The 20,441-nt window shown below is 37.0% G+C and overlaps 1 protein-coding gene across 1 annotated transcript; it reads right to left on the bottom strand.

Annotated features, from left to right (window-relative positions):
* Positions 1–63: 63 nt before the first annotated feature.
* LOC127172131 (C2 domain-containing protein 2) lies at positions 64–17,965 on the bottom strand. Its single transcript, XM_051121273.1, has 14 exons — positions 16,910–17,965; positions 16,729–16,824; positions 16,373–16,492; positions 10,591–10,692; positions 10,324–10,440; positions 9,918–10,035; positions 9,050–9,158; positions 7,804–7,868; positions 7,269–7,384; positions 6,667–6,823; positions 6,432–6,536; positions 6,130–6,257; positions 4,772–5,045; positions 64–3,280 (listed from the first exon to the last, which is right to left on the bottom strand). Exons 1-14 carry the CDS (start codon positions 17,177–17,179, stop codon positions 3,051–3,053), a joined length of 2,007 nt encoding a protein of 668 aa, XP_050977230.1. The 5' UTR covers positions 17,180–17,965; the 3' UTR covers positions 64–3,050.
* Between the last annotated feature and the right edge of the window lie 2,476 nt (positions 17,966–20,441).

Genomic DNA, 20,441 nt, shown 5'->3' with positions numbered 1-20,441 from the left:
ATAACACTGTGTAGATAAAATAATCTTAAAAGCCAAAAAAAATGCAAAAAGCTAACACGGGAGTGTTCAGTCAGTGTTTATTGCTCAAACCAATAAAGATATATTAATAAACAGACTCCCTGCATAGCACAGGCTGATATTTCTCAAAGACTGTCACTTTCCCATAATAGAGCTGTTCAGTCATGACGTGAATTTGCAGGCTTACCGAGTGGGAAGCTAAAACTAAAGTTCATTACTTGAAAAGACTTTAACATTAAACAACACAAGACAAGTCATACATCAAATGCAATGTAAAGACTATAACAGTGATTCATAAACTAGCTGTAGTCCTTATTTAGCAACACATTAGCCACAGCACAGTAGTATGTCCATCTGTTTTAGAACCAAGTAAGCTTCTTCAAGTAATGACAGAGTTTATTTTACTTATAAATGACAAAACCACCATTCTTAAAATGTGACGGATAATTCTAGAGGGTTTTAGGACTTCAAACTGAACAGCTCTATCCACCTTATTTTTCCACGTAATAGTGGAAGTTGACATTTGCAAATTTTATGGGTCTGGCTTCTGAGTCTCATGTGCGTCCAGCTATTTTTAGCTGTACAAAACAGCTTGTTTTGCAAATTGGTGTGTCTTACTGTATTATTTTAACGTATTACATCAATCATGAACAAATGGTTTGCAGTGGAGTTTTACCGTTTGCAGCACATCGTTATTTCCCCATAGCGGCTAATGAATCGGAAATCTCGCCCATAGGCTTACTTCCGCGTTGAAGAATAAGGTGGATAAGTTCTTATTTCACAAGCCATACACATGAGCAATCTTAACATCGCAGGTACATGTTTTATGGTGAGCAATGATACAATTATCATTCACAACAGCAATTTCTAAGGTCCTTCTGGTTGGCCAGACTCTGATAGAAAGCACAGATGAGTGAAGTTAACAAGAGGAGTTCTTTTAATGCACATGGATACATTACGATATGCATATACAAGGACTGATGTGTTAGATTTCATGACTGGATCACCTCTGGCCGGCCCAATCAAGCAGGACAAAAAATAAAATCTTCATGTGCCTCCTTCCTTTTCACTTGAAAATACCTCTTTGCAGCAAGGATGCACATGGTAACACAGACAAAAATGAAAAAACAACACAAAACAGTAGTCCTCCCAACATACATATTTAACAGCCAGACTGTTGAGGTTTGTTTCTGGCGACATTCAGTATGGACAGGCATTCAGGTTTCTTCTACATATGCAGCTTGAGGTCAAGTAAATGTCAAGCGGAGCCCGTTATTGAAACTCCCATAGCACAAATGCACTGCAGTTCTCCACACAGGCTCAACAGATGAGCTCCAATATGCAAACGTTGTCATTCACAGCCAACATTTCAGATGGCTTAAGAATACAGGTCAGAAGACACAAAACTTGGGAAAATAATTCAAAAATCATGAATGTATTGAATAGCTAAATTCTCATGCATCCTAGCCTTTGTCTATGGGAAAATGCCCTTGCTTAGTGTTAAAAAACTTTGGTACAATTCACACATTTTTTTTTTTTTTAAATGTGTGGCATTAAGGAATGACTGTGAAAAAAAATAATAATTCAAACATGTCTACACATAATTACACATTACACTACATAATGTATGCTTAAAAGAAAAATATTTAAAATAAAATAACCATTTATTGATATTTTCCCATCTCTGTTTGATATTTAGAAATTAAAAGATAACTAAAACACCAAATCTGTTTTAAAGCGAACATATCAGTGCCAAACCAGAACATTTTAAACACCATGCTCCATCTGAAAAAGTTTCGCTAAACAACTTTCGGAAATAAAACTCTATTCCCATCGTTGAATTTGGTCAAACTGCAGATTTGAAAACTCCCATATTCAATTCACATCAAGATGGAGGTCTTTCACACATTTTTAATAAACTAATTCAGAGCATGTTCATCACCAAACCCCACAGAATTCACTGCACATCCCTGCATCCGGAACGAGTTCTGAGCATATAAACGAGTGCAAATCAAATCGATGGCATTCCCTTGTCTGATATTCCAGGATCCATCAGGTCGCCAGAGGGTTTCCACAGGGTTAAAGCTCAGGTAGGTGGCAAGAAAAAGGGTTGTCCTCAAATCCCGCTTTGGTTAGAAGGCCACAAACGCAGAATATCTTTTGCATGACGATAAATATTTGCATAAGGTTAAATGACACAGAGTCATTTGGAGCGACGAAGAGAGACGGTGCTCATTTGGATGCTGTTTTGTAAACTTTCTTGCATAAACACACACACAAAGTCCAAAGACGAAGGTGAATGGTGTCGACAGAACGGTCAAGTAGGGAAAGCGCTGTGATGTTCCTCCACATGGATAGAGAGATGACGTAGCGCAAGCCAGAACCGAGCTGAGGGGTCTGAATAATGAAAGGGGTTTTCAGAGAATCTGGATAACGGTGTTAAAGTGATAGTTCACCCAAAAATGAAAATTCTGTCATTAATTACTCACCATCGTGTTGTTTCAAACCTGTAAGACCTTCGGTTGTCTTTGGAACACAAATTAAGATATTTTTGATGAAATCTGAAAGCATAGGAGAAACATTCAAAGCCCAGAAAGGTAGTAAGGACATCATTAAAATAGTCCATATTTTAGTTTTCTATAATATTCTTGTAGCTTTATAACATTACAGTTGAAGCACTGTTGTTACATGGACTATTTTACCTTTATGGGCCTTGCAAATGTCAGTTGTGTCGCTGTCTATGCAGGGTCAGAAAGCTCTCAGATTTCATCAAAAATATCTTAATTTACATTCTGAAGATGAGCAAAGGTCCTACAAGTTTGGAACGACATGAGGGTGAATAATTTATGACAGGGTGAACTATTCCTTCAATATGGAGTTGATGGGAGTGATTGTTGCTACGCAGAGGTTTTGGCAAATATGGCCCAGAAACAAGCAACGACTTGCATAAAAGTACTGAGAATGAATGTGAAAAGTAGAATGAAAAATGAAGAGGTGCTATTAGTTTTGATGAAGGCAATGGAGTGGGCAGCTCATGTGGGCGGTTCTCTCACTGTGCCGTTGGGTTTGCTCTTGCTCCTGGGCAGAAGCTTGCGGTTGATAATGCGCCTGAAGGTGGCCGTCCTCTTTTCCCTGTCGCCCATCACGGCTGCCTCTGGATGCTCCAAGTACTGCAGGTCATTGTGGGACTGACTCATCCCCGGCTCCTTTCGCTGATGCCGGCGTCTGAAGAATAGCTTGGCACTCTTGTGCAGGAAGCTGCCTACAGGGGGCGTCAAAGAGAGATGAAAACAATCAGAGAAGCTCCTCGACATATTTCACTGAGCCAACCTGGAGGTCAAACTCCACAACTAAACTGTAAAATTAAGAACACTATATTCTTTCGGTTTTGTTGACCTCCATGAAGACACAGTGGATGTGTGGGAATTCTGACGCAATCTGAATACGCTCGTATCAGCATGTCTTGATACTACCATAACACACTGGTAACGTCATATATAAATTAGTTGAATGAACACAAGCACACTACTAGAATAAACTACGCCAACGTATTCGAAAGTGCTTGGTTTTAGAATTAAAGCAGTGTAAACCAGTCCACACTAGCTTAGAAGTTCAGCATGGTTGAACTTCTGGATTTTTTTAAAAGTTGCCCGGGCAAGTTATCAGCCAAACATCTCACAAAAAAGCTAACACCAAGGGATGCCTTCAAAGATTTGAGAAGCCAAATGGCATGTCAAATCTTTCTACAAGTCAGGTTGAAATCATATTATTTAAATAAAGCTCATTATCGTGATGGAAGTGTGTTGAAAATGCTGGAGCATGGACTGGCTTTTGACTAAAGGGTTTGTTAACCATTTCACAGGGAAGTCTACATACTTTTACGATTATAGACTTCTCAAGAGGTCACTTACTCTTCCAGCAATAAAGTCTGGTTAGCACAGGTTTCCACTTTAAGATGGCAAAGAAAACAAAACAAAACAAAACAAAGTAATAAGGGAGAGGTATAGAGGACAAAAAAAGAAAGTGGATGTCATCAAATGTCAGAAGTACAGGCAGAAAGACACTAGACAGTGCTGTAACGTTCATATTAGATACAAACAAAGGTAAGAGAATTATGTACTTGTGTTAGCTGTGGCATCCCATTAACAGATTCAATTTTTAATCAAGATTTTCACAAAGAAATCGTTTCCTCTTCTGTCAGAAAGTTGTGCAAATTAAGCCTCTCAAGTGACAGAATAAACAACTACTTTTCTGTTGATAAGAAGTGGCAAAGACATTTACGATAAAATATTTCTTGTTCAAATAAATGCCTTTCGCTGAATGTATTATAGCTTCCATAAAAATATTAAGCTGCACAACTGTTTTTACAATATTGATAAGTAATGTTTCTCTAACACTATATCAGCATATTAGAATGATTTCTGAAGGTTCACGTGACACTGAAAACTCAAGTAATGGCTGTTAAAAATTCAGTTTTGCCATCACAATGTATTTTTTGATTAAACAAATGCAGCCTTGGTCAACATAAGCATTTTTTTTTTCTTTTTCAAAAAAATCTTTAAACAGCATGTTAATGCAGAGCATTGACCTTGTGTTTCACAAGCTGTCCTGTGATCCGATTTATAACTCTTTGAACTCTTTAAACACTTTGAAGGTGTAAATGGATTAAATACAAACTCGAAACCCTACTCAGCATATTCTTAATGTCATTGTTCACATAAAGCTCAAAGTTCATCCCTTCCCCCCCCCTCACCTTTTCCTTTTTTGGAACCAGTTTCAGAGATACAGAGAGACAGAGAAGTTTTATCCGCATCTGGGTCCTCTCCCTGGCTCTCCCAGTCCTCCACGTGGTCTGTGCCATTAGCACCCACCAGGGATTCTGTGGGTTCGAGAATGCTAGGCTCTGCCACTGTTTCTGAGGATAATGCTTCGCTGCTGGTGCCCTCAGATGCTCCGGACATTGAAGCGTCCATCGCAGCTGCGTATCCTGCCATCAGAGCCATCTCCTCATCCTGTGTCAGAGGGGCCTAGAGACGAGGTTAATAGCAAAGCCTTTATTAGAAACTGTCTATTAAACTGTCAGTTCTTGTAGCTTCATAACATTACGGTATTAACATTACTAATGTCACATGGACTACTTTAACAATGTCCTTACTACCTTTCTGGGCCTTGAATGTGTCAGTTGTGTTGCTGACTATGCTGGGTCAGAAATCTCTCGGATTTAAAAAATATCTTAATTTGTGTTTTTAAGATGAGCAAAGGTCTTACAGGTTTCGAACGATATGAGGGTGAGCAATTAATAACAGAATTTTCATCTCTTTAAATTTTGAACTATTTTGTATAAATAGAAATCAAAAGCAGTTGTTTTAAATTCTACAATTGACAATGGGCATCACAACATTATAATGTTAAAAAGAAAAGACTGGAAGTGGTCCCAAAAATGTTAAAACTACAAAACTTTGAAGCCTTAGGAAATATTTTTGTGTGTGGATTCTTGGGTTAACGTAAATGTAAAAATAAGGAAAATAACCACACACAATTAAATATACAATAATTATCAATACAAATACATAAAATACATAACTGATATGGTACCAATATATTGTACATGCCTACTAAATATGCATATATGTGACCCTGGACCACAAAACCAGTCGTAAGGGTCAATTATTTCATTTATTACATTTATGCATCATCTGAAAGCTGAATAAATACATTTTCCGCTGACGTATGGTTTGACAAAATTTGGCCAAGATACAACTATTTGAAAATCTGGAATCTGAGGGTGCAAAAAAACAAAAAAAAATCCAACAAAAATCTAAATATTGAGAAAAATCACCTTTAAAGTTGTACAAATGAATTTCTTAGCAATGTATATTACTAATCAAAAATTAAGTCTTGATATATTTACAGTAGGAAATGTACAAAATATCTTCAAGGAACACAATCTTTACATAATATCCTAATGATTTTTGGCGTAAAATGAAAATCAATAATTTTGACCCATACAACGTATTCTTGGCTATTGCTACAAATATACCCATGCTACTTAAGACTGGTTTTGTGGTCCAGGGTCACATATGTGGTTCAACAAGTTGTCTTTTTCTGTACCTTGGCCACTCCTGAGATAATGATGGTGCTCTTTTTGACAGGAGATTTGAGCTTTTGTTTTGCCGACTCATGAAGCTGTCTGATAGCAGCTTCTGCTACTGGGTCGGTCCCGTTTAACACCAATAACTCTGTGTAGAAAAGAGAGAAAAGAGTGTTTAAGTGCTTAACATAATCATTACTAATGCAGCATTTTGAATTTATACTTCCTCCAGAACTGTTGATGAGCACTTGCGGTGTAGAAAATGGAAATAAAGGAAATGCATTTAGCCATTTATGTCAACAAGCTTTACTGGAAATCCCACCTGTATCTGACGATGACAGGGCTTTGCTAACTTTGGCTCCGAGTAGTGACGTCTGCTCCGACACCCTTCTCTCCGCCAGCTTGCTTTTAGAAGGCGATCTGGATTCTGCAAGAGGGATTTTGAAACAAACAAAAATCATATAGACATGACAACTGTAGCATCTTCAAACAGCCAAATACTACTCAGATTGCCTTCCTCAAAATCAACAACTGAATTAAAGCTCAATAGAAGGTACCAGGTGCTAAAGGTCGTCCTGGTTTGCTCCTCACAGCAGTTACAGTGGTAACAACGGTGCCACAGGGCATCACAGTGCGGTCCATCTCCACTCTTTTAGTAGGGGCCGGCGTGGGCGTCTGCCAGCTACGCACCTCGCTGGGCTCCAGGTAGGTGAACTACACAGAAGTTCATTCAGGTTGGTAAACAAATATTCAGTATAGCATATTTTAATTAGGCCTTTTTGCATCCACCTTTTTCTTCCTGTAAGAGTGGATGAGTCCATTTGTACATTTTATGGGTCTGGCTAATAGTCTCATCCACGTTCAGCTATTTTTAGCTGTACAAAACAGCTAATTTTGCTGATTGACATTGCAAATTGGTAAGTCTTCCCATATTATTTTAACGTATTATCTTAATTATGAACACACTGATTTGTAGTGCAAACAGTTTTACTGTTTACTGCACGTTGTTTTTCTTCTCATCATTTCCCTATAGTGGCTAATGAACCGGAAGTTTCACCCATAGCCTTACTTCTGTGTTTAAGAATAAGGTGGATGTTCAGCTAGGATAGGGTATTTTAACATAAAAAAAGACACATTTTAGCATTATTATATATTTTACCTCAGTAGTAAGCGATCCGGTCACTTGATCTTTGGTCATGAGTGAAAAGGTCTGTTGACCTTTGGGGTGTTTCTTCACCAGATCAAAAGGCACAGATACCTGCCCTAACAAACCACCTGGGAGAAAAACAGAGAGAGATACCTGATCAAATCAAAGTAATGCACATTATTTGATCAATGTGTTTGCCAAGGAAGGCAAAAGTTACACTAAGTACACTGACAAACACATTTTACACAAGTTTCTCTGCTGTTAGGAAATCAGGGTGAAAGGCCAATGACATGAAGTAACGGAGGCTGTCACATGTCTATTACTAGAGTTCAAATCAAGATATTACCACAGTATCCTTCCATTAGCTCAATAAATCTACCACTTGCATAGCATTTTTGAGGCTATTTCATGATTTAGAGAAACAGATGACAGAAAGTAGATTAAAATTCACAGATGACCTTCAAGCTTCTGCAGACCCAGATTAATGGATATCACTATTCTGTTTTTATGCCGTTAAGCTGGTTTATTTTCGGTCATGTGGACTTACTCTCCTGAGGTTTGCCGTTATCCACAACCTGGATGTTCAGCTCTTTTGATCGTCCGCTAAGCTCACTGCAAAAACAGAAAGAGAAGAGATGAAATAAATCGTATGGCAATCCCATCTAAAAAGACTGTAGAATGCCCCAAAAATTCATACACTACCAGTCAAAAGTTTTTGAACAGTAAGTCTTTTCTGCTCACCAAGCCTGCATTAATTTGATTTAAAGTACAGCAAAAACATCACAATTTTGAAATATTTTTACTATTTAAAATAACTGTTCTCTATTTGAATATATTTTAAAAAGTAATTTATTCCTGTGAACAAAGATACATTTTCAGCATCATTACTGCAGTGTCACATGATCCTATTAGAAATTCTAATATGCTGATTTGCTGTTTAAGAAACATTTATTATTATTATTTTCAATATTTAAAACAGTTGAGTACATTGTTTCAGGATTCTTTGATGAATAGACAGATCCAAAGATCAGCATTTATCTGAAATAAAAAGCTTTTGTAACTTTATAAACTTTATACATTCAAAAGCTTGGAGTCAGTATAGTTTTTATGGGAAATAAATGACAGAAGTTAATACTTTTATTTAGCAAGAATGCTTTAAATCAATCAAAAGTGATGATAAAGACATTACAAAAGATTTCCATTTCAGATAAATGCTGTTCTTCCGAACTTTCGATTCAAAGAAACCTGGGAAAAAATAAAATAAAAAAAATCTACTCAGCTGTTTTTAACATACTAATAATAATAATAATAATAATAAATGTTTTTAAGCAGCAAATCAGAATATTAGAATGATTTCCGAAAACAGTTGTTTTACAAAAAATATTAAATAGTAAAAATATTTGAAAATTTCACTGTTTTTGCTGTACTTTGGATCAAATAAATGCAGGCTTGAGCAGAAAAGACTTCTTTAAAAAAAAAAAATAATATAAATCTTACTGTTCAAAAACTTTTGACTGGTAGTGTATAAAATGCTAAAATAATACATATAATTATTATTTATATGTATACATTTAATATTACATCCGTGTTACAAGCATTACAAAACAGAAGGGCAATTTCAAACAGTTTTCCCAGTCAAACAGGTAACATGAGCCTGATTGCATCACGTCACCCCACTTCCACATCTACTATAATTTTCTATCTGAAGAGTTAAAAATAAAAATATTTATTTAATGTGTATAAACTAAGTTTGCAGGAGCAGCTGAGGAGGGACCAGATGGACCTGAACTCACAATATAAAGGGCTGATCCCAGGCTGGTGTGGATGTGTTAGTCAAGACTGAACTGGTGACCTTCTGAGGAGGATCATCCAATTGCAGGACACACTGGGGATTCATGCCGCCTGAAACCAGAATAGAAACAGTTCTTTCCAAGCACAAGCAATACCCTTCCAAAAGAAGACTTCCATTTGCTAATGTACATTCAAGTATACCAGATATTTGTGCCAAGACGAAGAGAGGAGACCTACGAGTGTTTTTGAGCTAAATAACCGTCTAATGCAGAAAACGCTCTTTGCCAAAATTAATTATGCATAAAATGGATAAGATGTCAGTTGTCTCTGCTAAGTGCTTGCTGGGCTGTAATAGTGACTTGGCTGGAGAGCAGCGGGACTATTAGACCACTTCCGGAAATGATTTCCGTACAGAAGGGACATCCTGATTGAGGGAAACACAGGCAGTTAACTGAATAAGTTGCAGGGGCGGTGCTTTTTGGGAAGTGTAGCCTGCACTTTCTGCCCACAACAGAATTTCAGCCAAATAATTGGCTTGATTTCTTCGATCCAAGCAATACAAAAACATTAGCTGAGGTCTGTGGTGTGTATGAAATAATAAACAACAAGACATAGGGGATCTCAAGGATGAGAATCTATAACGTGACCTTATATGTTTAGAAATGAGCCGCCACAAACAGCTGCCAGTGATATTAAGTTATATTAAAATGCGAAAGAGCTTATTTTCATATACTGAAAAGCATATCCTTATCATCAAAACATTGCATTTTCTTGCATACTACATAAATCTGTCTAAATTATTTAGCCAAACATACTAAAGACAACTGAAAGGACATGAATTCTGCCGAAATACAAGTGTTTTTCAGTGACCTGCAGCACCATCCTCCTGTTTGCATGTGACCCGGATGTTCTTCACTAATAGTTTCCACTCATGAGCTCGCGGGGGCTTTGGGGGTGAGGTCACCTGCGAGGTCTTGTTCCTTACTTCCTGTTAAAGAGGACAGAGGAAATAAAACATTATCACTCATAACATCAACAGCAACATCCTTTTCTGTGTTTTTCTCTCCATTCTGAGCAAATTCCAATGTTACGTAATGCTCTGAATATTATGAAATTTATCAGGTCATACAGTCAAAGACAAACAAAATAGGGTTATAAAACTTTTATTAGCTCATGTGTTTAAAATTAAGCTGATATGAAGTGTTTCAGAGAGGATTACATGCTAAAGTTAACACTGTAAGTGTTAAACATTTAACACATTTGTGCAGGGTAGTACCTTGACTTCTGCAGACTCTGCAGGCCGGCTGCTCAGAGTTACGGACGCTCGAGCTCGACTCAAGACTTGTCTGAGCCTGTCGTTCACAGCGGTTTCACTTAGACTCTCAGAATCTCCCTAAAACACACACAGAAAATCACATGCTTTTTGAAGAAATTTGCAGAAATCACACTTTGAGACCAATGAGATTTACAATAATAGGAGTGTGCAATAAGAAACGCATTTACTTATATTTTATATTTTGAGTGGTTTAATGTCTAAAAATACCTGCGCAAAACTTGGCATCAGCTGCAAATCTACAGAGTCCAGGTGACGCACCCCCCAGGAAATCTCCACCTCCTCGTTCACCTCTTTCATCTGTAGGGCCAGCTGTGGCAACAATACACACAACACAAACATTACAACCATTAAACAAGGGCTGATCAGAGCAGTAAGCCACGAGACAATGTGTGCAAACTCGTAAAGCCTAAAACCTCTTTTAACATGGTTTAATACAAAGCCTCAATTGTCTTATTGCTTTTAAAGGCTATGAAACAGAAAATGAACAATAAAAATATAAATATAAATATAAATATAAATAATTTAGGGTTTTTACTGCATTTATTTGTGCATTAAATTACAGAGATAAAGAAACCACTTTATATCTGAATCGTGCATTTGCACTATTTTTCACATGATTGAGTTGGCAAGACAAAGGAAAAAATTAAAACCATAAAGAGGGTCATATTGTAAAATTCTATAATGTAAAAGAGAATTTAAAACCAAACCGCAAGTCGTAGAGACTTGAAACTTGGAGGAATGGTAGTACACACATCGCTGGCAACGTGACCAAGACTCACCCCAACCTGCCTGACGGGGGAACTACAGCGAACAAAAGTACAAAATCGCTCATAACTATACCGTCAGTCACAGGCTTAAGTGTATTATGTTGCTGAAATCCTTGGCCCACGGCAGACAAAACGCATACCGATTTGATCAGATTAATTTTTTTGGATATTTCACATTTTTTGAAAACCTACTTTTGCGAACTATTCCTAGGTTCTGCGCAAAAACGGAACCTGACCAATGCAGAAAAAGTGCAAGAAAAAAAAAAAAAATTGCGGAGCTTGGCTATTTAGTGGTGCTATAAAAGGGAAAAAAAAAAAAAAAAAAAAACATAAAAATGGCTATAACTGCCCAACCATTTGTCCTAACAACATAAAAATCACTGTGCACTGTCTTGGTCTGAAGTGCCACAAGCGTCTACAAGGACATTTGCTTATCTCCAAAAACATGGCTGCCATTGGCCAACAAATTTTGAGCATCTGCTAGACAAGGTTAATGGATGAAACATGGTGGGCCTGTTCAACTCACGCCCCCAAAGGTCTGAGAGAAATTTATATTTACATTTACATTTACATTTATTCATTTAACAGATGCTTTTATCCAAAGCGATTTACAAGTGGGAAATACATCAAACTCTTCATCCTAAAGAGGCAAATCGACATAGGAAGTTCTCATAATAACATATATCAGGTATTGTTCAGATAAGTACAAGATAGAAGGGGAAGAATAAGAAAGGAGTAGAACAAAGGTTTTTTTTTCTTTTTTTTTTCAAATAGTGTCGAAAGAGATGAGTTTTCAGCCATCGCTGGAAAATTGTCAGGGAGTTGGCAATAAGGATAGAGGTGGGAAGATCATTCCACCAGCCAGGAACGGTGAAAGAAAATGTTCTGGAAATTTGAAAGAAATCGGTGACTGGGGGCAATATTGCATTTTCCAAGGGTGTAAACGATTGTACGTTGCACCGTTTTTCACACATACGTGCAATATTTGAATCATATGATACAACTCCTCATTCCAGACAACTATGTCTAGAACCACTGTTGTCAATCAAATTGTTTGTTAAATGACTGAGAAAAAAAAAAAAAAAAAAAAAAAAAAAAAAACTACTTTTGCAAACTACTCCTAAAAGGTTTTTCGCTCAATCTAGAAAAAAACACTGCAGTACAATTCTTCAGACCAATAATTATCAAAAAAAAAAAGTTGAAATTTACCCTTTGGAAAGATATCAGGTTCGTTAAGAAAAGGGGCCTGTCTGAATTTACCCAAAATCCTATAAAGCCTAAAACAGAACTCAAAACTTCACAAAACCTGATGAGCACATGCGACAGGTGATTCTAAACAAGCATGCAAAGTTTTAAGGGGATCGGATCACAGCTGGTGCTATATCAGTCATAAACTTTAAACAACATCATATTTTTATGGTAAATTACCTTGCTTTTTTAATGATTGATTTAGGTGGGTACAGCCTTGCTAATACGTAAAGTCTTTCCTTATATGCTTAAATGACTTAAGTGCTTGAACCGCATTTATCACTGCTTGCAGCTATAGTTTAAACTGTAATTTTTCTTCGATGGCAAATAACTCTAGTCTTCAGTTTCAAATATCATTCTAATATGCTCAAGAAACATTTATTATTATTATCATCATCATCAATGTTTAAAGCAGTTGTGCTGCTTAAACGGAAAAGTTCACCCAAAAACAAAAATTCTGTCATTAATTACTCACCCTCATGTTGTTCCAAAGCCGTAAGACATTCGGAACACAAATTAGGATATTTCTGATGAAAACCGAGACCTTTCTGCATAGACAGCAACGCAACTGACATGTTTAAGGCTCAAAAAGGTAGTAAGAACATTGTTAAAACAGTCCATGGCAGCAGTGGTTTAACCTTTACTTAATGAAGCTGAGAATACTTTTTGTCCACTGACATGAGTTGAAGAAAAAATTGTTAAAAAAAAAAAAGTCGCTTTTTTTTTTAAGTTACATTTTTGGCCATTTTTGTGCCTTTAATGGACAGGACAGTAGAGAGATGATAGGAAAGTACTGGGCAGAGAGAAGGGAACGGGGTCGGCAAAGGACCTCAAGACGGGATTCAAACTCGGGTCGCCGCGAGCACAGCTGTGCTACATGTCGGCGCACTAACCACAAGGCTATTGGTGCCGACAAAAGTCACTATTTTTGCTTACTACCTTTCTGCACCTTGAACGTCTCAGTTGCCGTCTATGCAGGGCCAGAAGGCTCTAAGATTTCATCAAAATATCTTAATTTGTGTTCTAAGGAAGAACAAAGGTTTTACGGGTTTGGAACAAGGGTGAGTAATCTTTTATACTGTAATAGTCTTTTATACTCTTAGAGAAAGTAATGTCTAGATCAAATTTTACTATTGTGAGGATAAGCTGGGCTTTAAAAAAAAAATAGTAGCAAATTAAGTACAATAAAAGACACCAATGTTTAATACAAATCATTACTAATAACAAATGACAATAAACAACAAAGTATAACTTTTCACCATTGTCAACTTGCCGCATATAGTATTCAGCTACTGAAATAAACAGTTGGCAGATCTATGTTGACCTAACATCAGCCACAAACCAAACAACAAATGCTGCTGCTTTAAATCAGCAAGGCAGAAACACACAGCGGCCTACAACAGAATAACATAGCACTGCCTACTTCAAACTCACAATAAACAAAGGGTCCAGAGCATTCACATTTTCACAACAGCTCATTGAGCCACAGGGCCCACCGTACACGGAGGAATGGGCTGTCATGTCCAAGCACGACTGCTTTACATTTCTGAAGACTGAACTCGGGTGAAATGTGGGGAAAAAAAAAAAAAAAAATGACAGGAAGCCAAATTCCACTCCAATGCTCAGTGCTCAAGTTCATTTCTAAATCACATGAATTACAAAGTCTGAAGAGGAAGGATGTACAAGAAAATGCTAACCAGACATTAATAACTTACAGTGTGATTTATACATACAGGAAATCTTTAATCGATCCATTTCAATCTGAGCCTGAAAAGATATTTGCTTACAGTACTTGCAACCCTGCCAAGAGTTGGACCCCATGGAGCCACAATAAAAGTGTTATTCCACAACCTCATATGTGGCTGTGGGCTCTAGAGTGCACTGACCTCTAGAACAGAAACAAAAGCCCTAAATATACTGTTGTTCAGCCTACGAAGCCATTCTAGCAACCGCTGGGAGCTTTCCAGTAACCGGCCTTGACCAGCAGGAGACAGAAACAGACAGAAAATATGCAGTAACCACCTGGATTCCTCCAGAAAGAGTGTTAAATGACAAACAGAAAATAACAACTGCTCCGTATGTACACTTGGCACATGTGCGGTATTCTATTTACAATCCAGCACTTGACCTGATTTGTTTGAACAAAAACAGCCCACTACGACTGAATACCAAAGATCCGGGGCAGATTCTCAAGGCATATGAGGAAAACGAAAGATTTAACGACAGGTTAAACGCATTTAGCCACTCAACGCACTTATGGCTAAAATGGGATCACCACGACAATGAGGAGTCGAGCAACTTATTGGTTTAAAAATAGCTGTAATGCAATTGAGCAAAGCCTGTGTGAGCTTTTAAACGCAATGCATTGTCAACGACTGCAGAGCAGAAACAGCTCTGCACACTGAAATGGTGCTCTTAAGTCATTTTTACCACCATAGCCAAATATTAAATTAACTCTCCGTACAAGAGGTACAAGCTTTTCCATGAATAATTCCAGGCAGGATGTACCATGTGAAAATGCATGTTTCTCAGGCAGAGACATATTAACGGTGATTAAAATAAAGGCAGGACATCAATCCAGTGCTCGCGTCCGAAGCACTTAATCTGATTCCCGTGGCGAATAAAATGGCAGAGTGAGTCACGCCCTATAAATCAAAAGCATTCGGGATGGTGCATGAAACGTTTCATCTCTCAGGAGCATGTGAGACGTCTTATTCAAGGGCAAATGTGTTCATTCCTGATCCTTATGGGTCTTATGTGACTGTACACGTATACAGCAGTGTTATTGTTAACTAAAACTATAAAAAAAAAACATTTTCAGCAATTGAAATAAGGCTGAAATAAAAAAAAATATATAATATTAGAAGAAAAAGAGACTTAAATTAGAAATTTTACCTTGGTTATTAACTGAAATAAGTTTACATGCAAAAATTAGTGAAACTAAAACTGAAATAAAAGTAATTAAAGCTTTATAGAAACATTAAAAATCACAAACTAATAAAATAATGACAAAAGTACATTTAAAAAACAAATTAAAATATTTAAAATTAATAAATTCTTTAATATATAAATAATTATAAAATAACTAATACCAAGGGTCCAACATTCTGACACCAACAATAATATTTATTTACTGTGTATTACTTTAATTATACATATTTTATATCAAAAATAATTTAAAAGTAGAACAAAATCTGACCTTTTCCAGAGTTCACATGGTCATGAATGTATTTATATAACTGTTTATTCATAAAAAAATTAAACCCTGCTTTAGATTAGGTTTCATTTCCTCACAAGACTCATCTCTCACGCTGATTTATCCCAATGTGACTAAAATGACTAGTTGTGACCATGGACCACAAAACTAGTCATAAGGATCAATGTTTTTAAAATCATATTTATACATCTGCTGAAAGCTGAATAAATAAGCTTTCCATTGATGTATCGTTTGTTAGAACAGGACATTTGGCTGAAATGCAACTATTTGAAAATCTGAAATCTGAGGGTGCAAAAAAATCTAAATATTGAAAAATCACCTTTAAAGTTGTCCAAATGAAGTTCTTTGCAATGCACATGCACTAATCTTACTAATACTAATATTACTACTATCCTAATGATTTTTGGCATAAAAGAAAAAACGATCATTTTGACCCATACACTGTATTGTTGGCTCTTGCTACAAATATACCAATGCTATTTAAGACTGGTTTTGTGGTCCAGTGTCACATTTACTTTAAAAGCAAAACACGTGACAGATTTTCCTAGAATCATAAAGAAGGAGATGCTTGTCTACTCCAAGAGAAGGTTTAGAAAAAACAAAAACTGGCTTATCTGTCCCACCATTGCCAATATTCCCGGAAGCATTTAAAGAATGACTGTCTTGTTTGACACTTTGTTATACATATGCCACAGCACTTGTGTTTACCCAACCATCCTCAAGTGACACTAAGAGCAGAATAAACACTTGTGTTTACCTGCAGACGAAGTGGAGAGATCTTCACACTGTATCTCATGGGGGTTTCTGAAGATGTTGAGCTTGGTAAAGCACTGAGAGAAAACTGCAGCTTGTTTCCAACCACCTGACACAGGACATTCTGCAAAAAGATACAAGTATGACTAAAACTAGTTTGTCACTTTAAATATCCTCTGGCTTTAATAGTCATAGAATAGCTAACAATTTTTCTGAATCATCAAAAAGGGTGCATGTCAAAACGAGAAGTCCTAACCTAATCCAAACCTAAATACAGTTTACGTAAGCCAGCGGGGAGAGATAAACAAATAGTTTACTCATACAGGTTAGTGCGTATAAACGTTCAAAGCGTGGCCTTACCTTTTGACCGGGTGTTTTTGTAAAGCTTGAAATCTGGTCCACGTCCAGTTCTGATGCCTGAACACCATCTTCTTCAAAAGTCAGCTGAATCCCACTCTAATAAGAGGTACAAAATACCAATGGAACACAATAAGCAAAAAAGATGTTATATTACAGATGAAGAATATGTAGAGATGCCCACCTGTGATCTTCTAGCTTCTTCATTGAGGCTCCTGAACCACGCTCTTCTCCAGTGACTCTTCCAGCTTTTCAGAGACAGCACCCAGCATAAAATCCCATCGGCTTCCTCTGAATCCACATGACTGAGAGGTGTTTTCCCAACACGAGGTTCGTTGGAAAAATACAGCACCAAGTATATAATCAAAGTGACAACGGAGGCCAGAAACAGAGTGACCATGCAGAGCCACTGCCAGTCACCCACCCAGGAGAAAACACCCTCCATAGACGACATGATCACCAAGCCATTTACTTTAAACCTTTAACATGTTTACCATCAGATCTACTCCTCTCCCTTCCGCATCCTAACACAATAACGACACTTTCCTTCCTAGTACTGACTACTAAAACTCCTTCACAAACAGCAAAAATGAAAGCTGACAGAGGTGGGTGGAAACACGCGAACGGTGGATAGAGGCTCGTAAATCTCACTTCAACCAGGACGACAGCAACAGATAAAGCTGTTTTAATACAAAATATACTGTGGAAAATATTAGAGCATCTGCACAACTACTTACAGACTGAATAACATCTTTACCACACGACAGTTCACAGTAAACCGCCTGTGAATGAATCTGCGAGATTGTAACCGGATAAATCGTTTCTTATCGGACACAAACAGCTTGAAGGTTTTAAAAACATCGGCGATTTTAAAAATACATAGACTTGATATTATAAATTAAAGACCTGTGTTAGACAGTTGTTGGCTATTTCAAGACAACTGTAAAAAATGAAAGCATTAGATCCGGAGCATCTGAGGTGAAAAAAGTTCCTGAAAATCCCCCGGCGTTCATGAGCCACGTTACCATCACATTAGCCGAGCATTATCCCACAGAAAACAAAAAAAAAGAGTTTAAAAAGTGACATTAAGTGGAGTTCTCATCTTCTCTAACGGGTTTGTTCGTCCTCCTGGGCGTGTATGATGAAGAGAGGCAGAAAGACAGCGGACGTGTGTGTCACACACACCGCTGATTTCGAGGATTATTAGCTTTGCATTGAGCTTCGGCAGTCCTAAAGCACCGTCACCAGACTAGACAAAATAAAAGTCCCTACTGCAGTTTCCAAAATAATACAAACCGACGAATTAATATAAAACAAATGAATTAATAAAAATATCAAATCACAAAATCAATCAATAAAATACTATTTGCTCTATATTGTTAATATTATTATTACGGGGAATTTATTCTTGCAGAAAAAAGACAGGTCTTGTGACATCTCTTCACAAACGATGGTTTAAACAATGGGCGTTTCTTTGTTTATACAGCAAATTCTGCAACGTTTGAATATGAAAATGTGCGACTTGTGTGTGCGTGTGTGAACTGGTGGCTAAAACAAAGGGAGTGTTTACAAACGTTTTTCTCAAAGTAGCACATTACATCCGTTCATCATGTTCTTAATTCACTATTTTTTTTAGAATGCAACAAAAAAATCCATTTGTCCATTTCTAACAGACAAACTGTAAATGTTTTGTTTGTCTATTAATACTTAATAAGCAATCGTTAGACAACGTACACAAACCGATTTTAAAAAGCATTAAAAAATTATCTTACACAAACTACACTACCAGTCAACTTTTTAAGGAATTTTAAAGAATTCTCTTCTGCTCACGAAGCCTGCATTTATTTAATCCAAATACAGCAAAGTCATTAATATTGTGAAACATTTTTACTATTTAAAAAACTGCTTTATATTTGAATATATTTTAAAAGCTATTATTCTAGTCATCAGTGTCACGTGATCCTTCAGGAATTATTATCAATATTTAAAACAGCTGAGTAATTTTTGTTCTGGATTCTTCGATGAATAGAAAGATCCAAAGATCAGCGTTTATCTGAGATAAAAATCTTTTGTAACATTAAACGCTATACCATTCAAAAGCTTGCCGTCAGTATAATAAATACAAATTAATACTTTAATTTATTAAGTATGCTTTAAATAAAAAGTGATGATAAAGACGTTTGTTACAAATGATTTTTTATTTCAGATAAATGCTGTTCTTCTGAACTTTCTATTTATCAAATAAAATCTACTCAGTTGTTTTAATGATAATTAATGTTTTTTGAGCAGCAAATCATAATATTAGAATGATTTCTGAAGGATGACTGTAGTAATGATGCTAAAAAAATATTCATACAGAAAACAGTTATTTTAAATAATAAAAATATTTTATTGTTGATGATTTTAGAAGGCAAAATTGATCAGACAGACTATGATCAGTCCTCCGCTGGCCGCTTGGTCGTTATTTTAAAAAACAAAAACTTAACGAACAAAATGATTTAAACGTTTTTCTAAATTAACTTAATAAAAAAAGAAAAGAAAATGTAATCACGTTGCCATTACATAAAAACTGAACCATTTTAATAGCTGAAACAGTAGTATAAGCTATTTTGTGAGAAGAGGGGAAAAAAGACGGGCTCGATAAGCTGTCGGAGAAGGGCCGCGCTGTTCAAGCAGGTACGCGCTGCGCGTATCACGCTGAAACCGTCTTAAAGGCGTCATCGGATGCTAAGTTCACTTTTTCTAGTTGTTTGAACATTAATGCGTGTTGGCAGTGTATGTACAAATCTACCCTATAATGATACATATCCATGCAGCAGTTTTTAATTAATCTGTAAAAATAATATCCCCTTTTTAAATCGAGTGGCGTCACACCGACAGAGGCCCCTCCCACGATAGTTGATTGACATGAGCGTTTTACCTCAGACCAGCTGTCACAGTCCGCCCGCTTTGTTTCGATGCTGGAGCAGGGATGTAAGTTAGACAAGAATATATCTCTAATTGAGCGATTGAGGTGTTGTGTTGCTGGATGTAATAATGAACATAGTGGTCATCATTTACTCCCGACATCTGAGCAGCTGAAGATGCAGTAGATTACATTTGTTTGTGAATGCGCCTCCCGATCTACATATATCCGTCTATGTTCGCGCGAATCAGCCGTGATCCAGCTTCACTTACAGCAGACGTGAGTATAAGCGTTTTTTTTTTTTATGAATCTTTGCGATCGCCTTTCCTTATAATGTGGTGGTTAAGAAGTTTAGCGGCTAAACGCGGCTAAAGTAAACAAGACCGTCTTTCCACAGAGAGAAGAGAGGGGCGGGGTGAGCAGAGCTCATCTGCATTTTAAGGAACCCCTTAGAATGAGATGATTCTGGTCGAGGCTGCTTTAAATGCAAATGAGCTCTACTATCCCCGCCCCTCTCTTCTCTCTGTGGAGTGAAGAGCCTGTTTACTTTAGCCGCTAAACTTGCTAAGATATTGTTAAGAAAGGCGACCGCAAAGATTAATAAAAAAAAAAAAACCCTTATACTCACTTCTGCTGTAAGTGAAGCTGGATCACCAATGATTCACGTGAACATAGACGGATATCTAGATCGGGGGGGGCATTCCATTCACGAACGTAATCCACTGCATCTTCAGCGGCTCAGATGAGTAAATGACGACCGCTACGTTCATTATTACTGCTTCGGCATCAAAACGATGGAGGTTGGACTGCT

Source organism: Labeo rohita, chromosome 10 (genome assembly GCF_022985175.1).
Source record: "Labeo rohita strain BAU-BD-2019 chromosome 10, IGBB_LRoh.1.0, whole genome shotgun sequence".
Classification (NCBI taxonomy): Eukaryota; Metazoa; Chordata; class Actinopteri; order Cypriniformes; family Cyprinidae; genus Labeo; species Labeo rohita.
Note: the sequence above shows the minus strand (reverse complement) of the source record. Positions and strands in the feature narration are given on the sequence as shown.

What these genes read in the sequence shown, in the direction of transcription:
- LOC127172131 (XM_051121273.1), bottom strand. Translation starts at nt 17,179, where the DNA reads ATGTCGTCTATGGAGGGTGTTTTCTCCTGGGTGGGTGACTGGCAGTGG. An exon ending in CAGAGTCTGCAGAAGTCAAG is followed by an intron (nt 10,036 to 10,323) that starts GTACTACCCTGC and finishes CCTCTTTAACAG; the next exon opens with GAAGTAAGGAACAAGACCTC. An exon ending in TGGTTCCAAAAAAGGAAAAG is followed by an intron (nt 3,281 to 4,771) that starts GTGAGGGGGGGG and finishes CGCCCCCTGTAG; the next exon opens with GCAGCTTCCTGCACAAGAGT.